Source organism: Salvelinus sp. IW2-2015, unplaced genomic scaffold (assembly GCF_002910315.2).
Source record: "Salvelinus sp. IW2-2015 unplaced genomic scaffold, ASM291031v2 Un_scaffold4039, whole genome shotgun sequence".
NCBI lineage: Eukaryota > Metazoa > Chordata > Actinopteri > Salmoniformes > Salmonidae > Salvelinus > Salvelinus sp. IW2-2015.
The window spans coordinates 26,840-29,473 of record NW_019945311.1 but is presented as its reverse complement, the minus strand read 5'-3'; the positions used below and the strand labels follow the sequence as shown (position 1 = coordinate 29,473).

Below are 2,634 nucleotides of genomic sequence, written 5' to 3'. Positions count from 1 at the left end.
TATAGACATCGTATAAGTTCTGATGGAACTCATGAAGGCCAAAGGAGCGAGGAAAACAGGTGTCCAGCTTTCCGGTGCCACGCTTTGTAAGGCTTTTCCACAGCACTCTTGTAGAAAGTAACTTCAGACTTGTCTTTTGTTTGCAGTTTGTCCATTAGATTCTCATTGTTGTTGATGAATGAGAGGAACACATATACAGCAGCCAGAAACTCCTGAATGCTCAGATGAACAAAGCAGTACACCTTGTTCTGGTACAGCACACATTCCTCTTTAAAGAGCTGTGTGCACAATCCTGAGTACACTGAGGCTTCATTGACATCAATGCCAGCCTCCTTCAGGTCTCCTTCATAGAAAATCAGATTGCCDTTCACAAGCTGTTGAAAAGCCAGTTTTCCCAGTGACAGAATGCTCTCTTTATTCCABTGTGGACCTGTCTCTTCTTTCCCAAGGTACTTTTCATTCTTCTGTTTGGTATGAAACACCACAAGGTGTGTGTACATCTCAGTCAGAGTCTTMGGCATCTCTTCTCTCTTATGTTTCAGCATGTGTTCAAGGACTATTGCAGAAATCCAACAGAAGACTGGAATGTGGCACATGATGTGGAGGCTCCTTGATGTCTTTATGTGTGAGATGATTCTGCTGGCCAGGTCCTCATCACTGAATCTCTTCCTGAAGTACTCCTCCTTCTGTGGGTCATTGAACCCTCGTACCTCTGTCACCTGGTCAACACACCCTGAAGGGATCTTATTGGCTGCGGCAGGTCGTGTAGTTATCCAGAGGAGAGCAGAGGGAAGCAGATTTCCCTTGATGAGATTTGTCAGCAGAACATCCACTGAGGTTGACTCTGTCACGTCCCAACAGATCTTGTTCTTCTGGAAGTCTAGGGGCAGTCGGCACTCATCCAGACCATCAAAGATGAACAGAACTTTGTACTTGTTGAAGTTGGAGATTATTGATTGTTTGGTTTCCATTGAGAAGTGATTAAGAAGTTCAATAAAAGTGTGTTTGTCCCCTTTTATCAAATTCAGCTCCCGGAAAGGAAATGAAAATACAAATTGGACATCCTGATTTGCTTTTCCTTCAGCCCAGTCCAGAATGAACTTCTGCACAGAGACTGTTTTTCCAATGCCAGCGACTCCCTTTGTCAGCACAGTTCTGATAAGTTTGTCTTGTCCAGTTAAGGGTTTGAAGATGTCGTTACATTTGATTGCAGTCTCTGGTCTTGCTTGTTTCCTGGTTGTTGTCTCAATCTGTCTCAGCTCATGTTCATTYTTGACCTCTCCTGTTCCACCCTCTGTGATGTAGAGCTCGGTGTAGATCTTATTGAGAAGTGTTGGGTTTCCTTGTTTAGCGATCCCCTCAAATACACATTGAAACTTCTTCTTTAGATTAGATTTGAGTTCACTTTGGCAAATCACAGCAGGATCATCTGAATCTAGAAATAACACAGATGAGATTAATATTACGTCTGTTTTAATGCTTACAGTATTGAAGGACTGTTATAAAGTTTAAAATTATAATAATTTATTCTCTTAATAGGGGTCATATTATTATTTATTTTTTTAAATAACGTTCCCAAGGTAAACGGACTATTTCTCAGGTCCAGATCGTGGAATATGCATATAATTTACAGATTAGGATAGAAAACACTCCAAAGTTTCCAAAACTGTCAAAATAATGTCTGTGAGTATAACAAAACTGATTCTGCAGGCGAAAACCTGAGAAAATCTAACCCGGAAGTGATATATATATATTTTTTAATCTGTGTTTCCTGGCCCGTCTTTCTTCCATTTAAAGGGGTAWCAACCAGATTCCTTTTCCAATGGCTTCCGCAGGCTGTGACCAGGCTTTAGACCATAGTTTCCAGGCTTCTTATTTTGAAAAAATCAAGCAGCGACGATTTTTTCCAAAGTAGTTCAGCCTGTGTCCTCTGAATAGTTCATGCGCCGCGAGAGGGTAGCTCTCCATTTTCCTTTGCTCCCTTTTATTTGAAAAGAATTAAAGGTTAACGGTCCGGTTATAATATTATCGAATTAATGTTTGTTAAAAACAACCTGAGGATGGAATTATATAAAAAACCATTTTGACCATTGTTACTACGTACCTCATTACAGGATACTTTTGAATTTTCGTCCGACCGGAACGAGGCTTGTTGGTTTCTGAAACATAACGCGCAATGTCCCAAATGGGAATTTTTTTGTTATAAAACACTATATTTATCAAACAAACAATCAAACATATTGTGTGTAACTGGGAGTCTCGAGTGCACTGCCACATTATCCGAGATTATCAAAGGTAACGACCTATTTTCATAGCTTTTCTGCAAACTTTCATGAGCCATGTAATTTGGGGCTAAGCTTCTGGGCCTTGATTTGATAACACTCACACCCGAAAGCTGGATTTCCTTTCTCTGTAAACATATTTTCAAAAAATCTGACACGATAGGTGGAATTAACAACATAAAGCTATAGCTTGTTTTAGGTTATTCACAATTGTTTATTGCATATTAGAGAATATTTTTAGTAATATTTTCTCCCTGCAAGTTCACAGAGGTTGTTTAGAAAATTGTGGATCCCGTAACAGGATCCGTAGCGGCAGAGAAGTAACTGAACTGTATAATGCTTTCATAATATC

The 2,634-nt window shown here is 39.8% G+C and overlaps 1 protein-coding gene across 1 annotated transcript; it reads right to left on the bottom strand.

Moving 5' to 3' along the window:
- Window positions 1-29: 29 nt before the first annotated feature.
- LOC112076794 (protein NLRC3-like) lies at window positions 30-1,131 on the bottom strand. The gene has a single exon (XM_024143465.2). It carries the CDS (start codon window positions 969-971, stop codon window positions 30-32), a length of 942 nt encoding a protein of 313 aa, XP_023999233.2. The 5' UTR covers window positions 972-1,131.
- Between the last annotated feature and the right edge of the window lie 1,503 nt (window positions 1,132-2,634).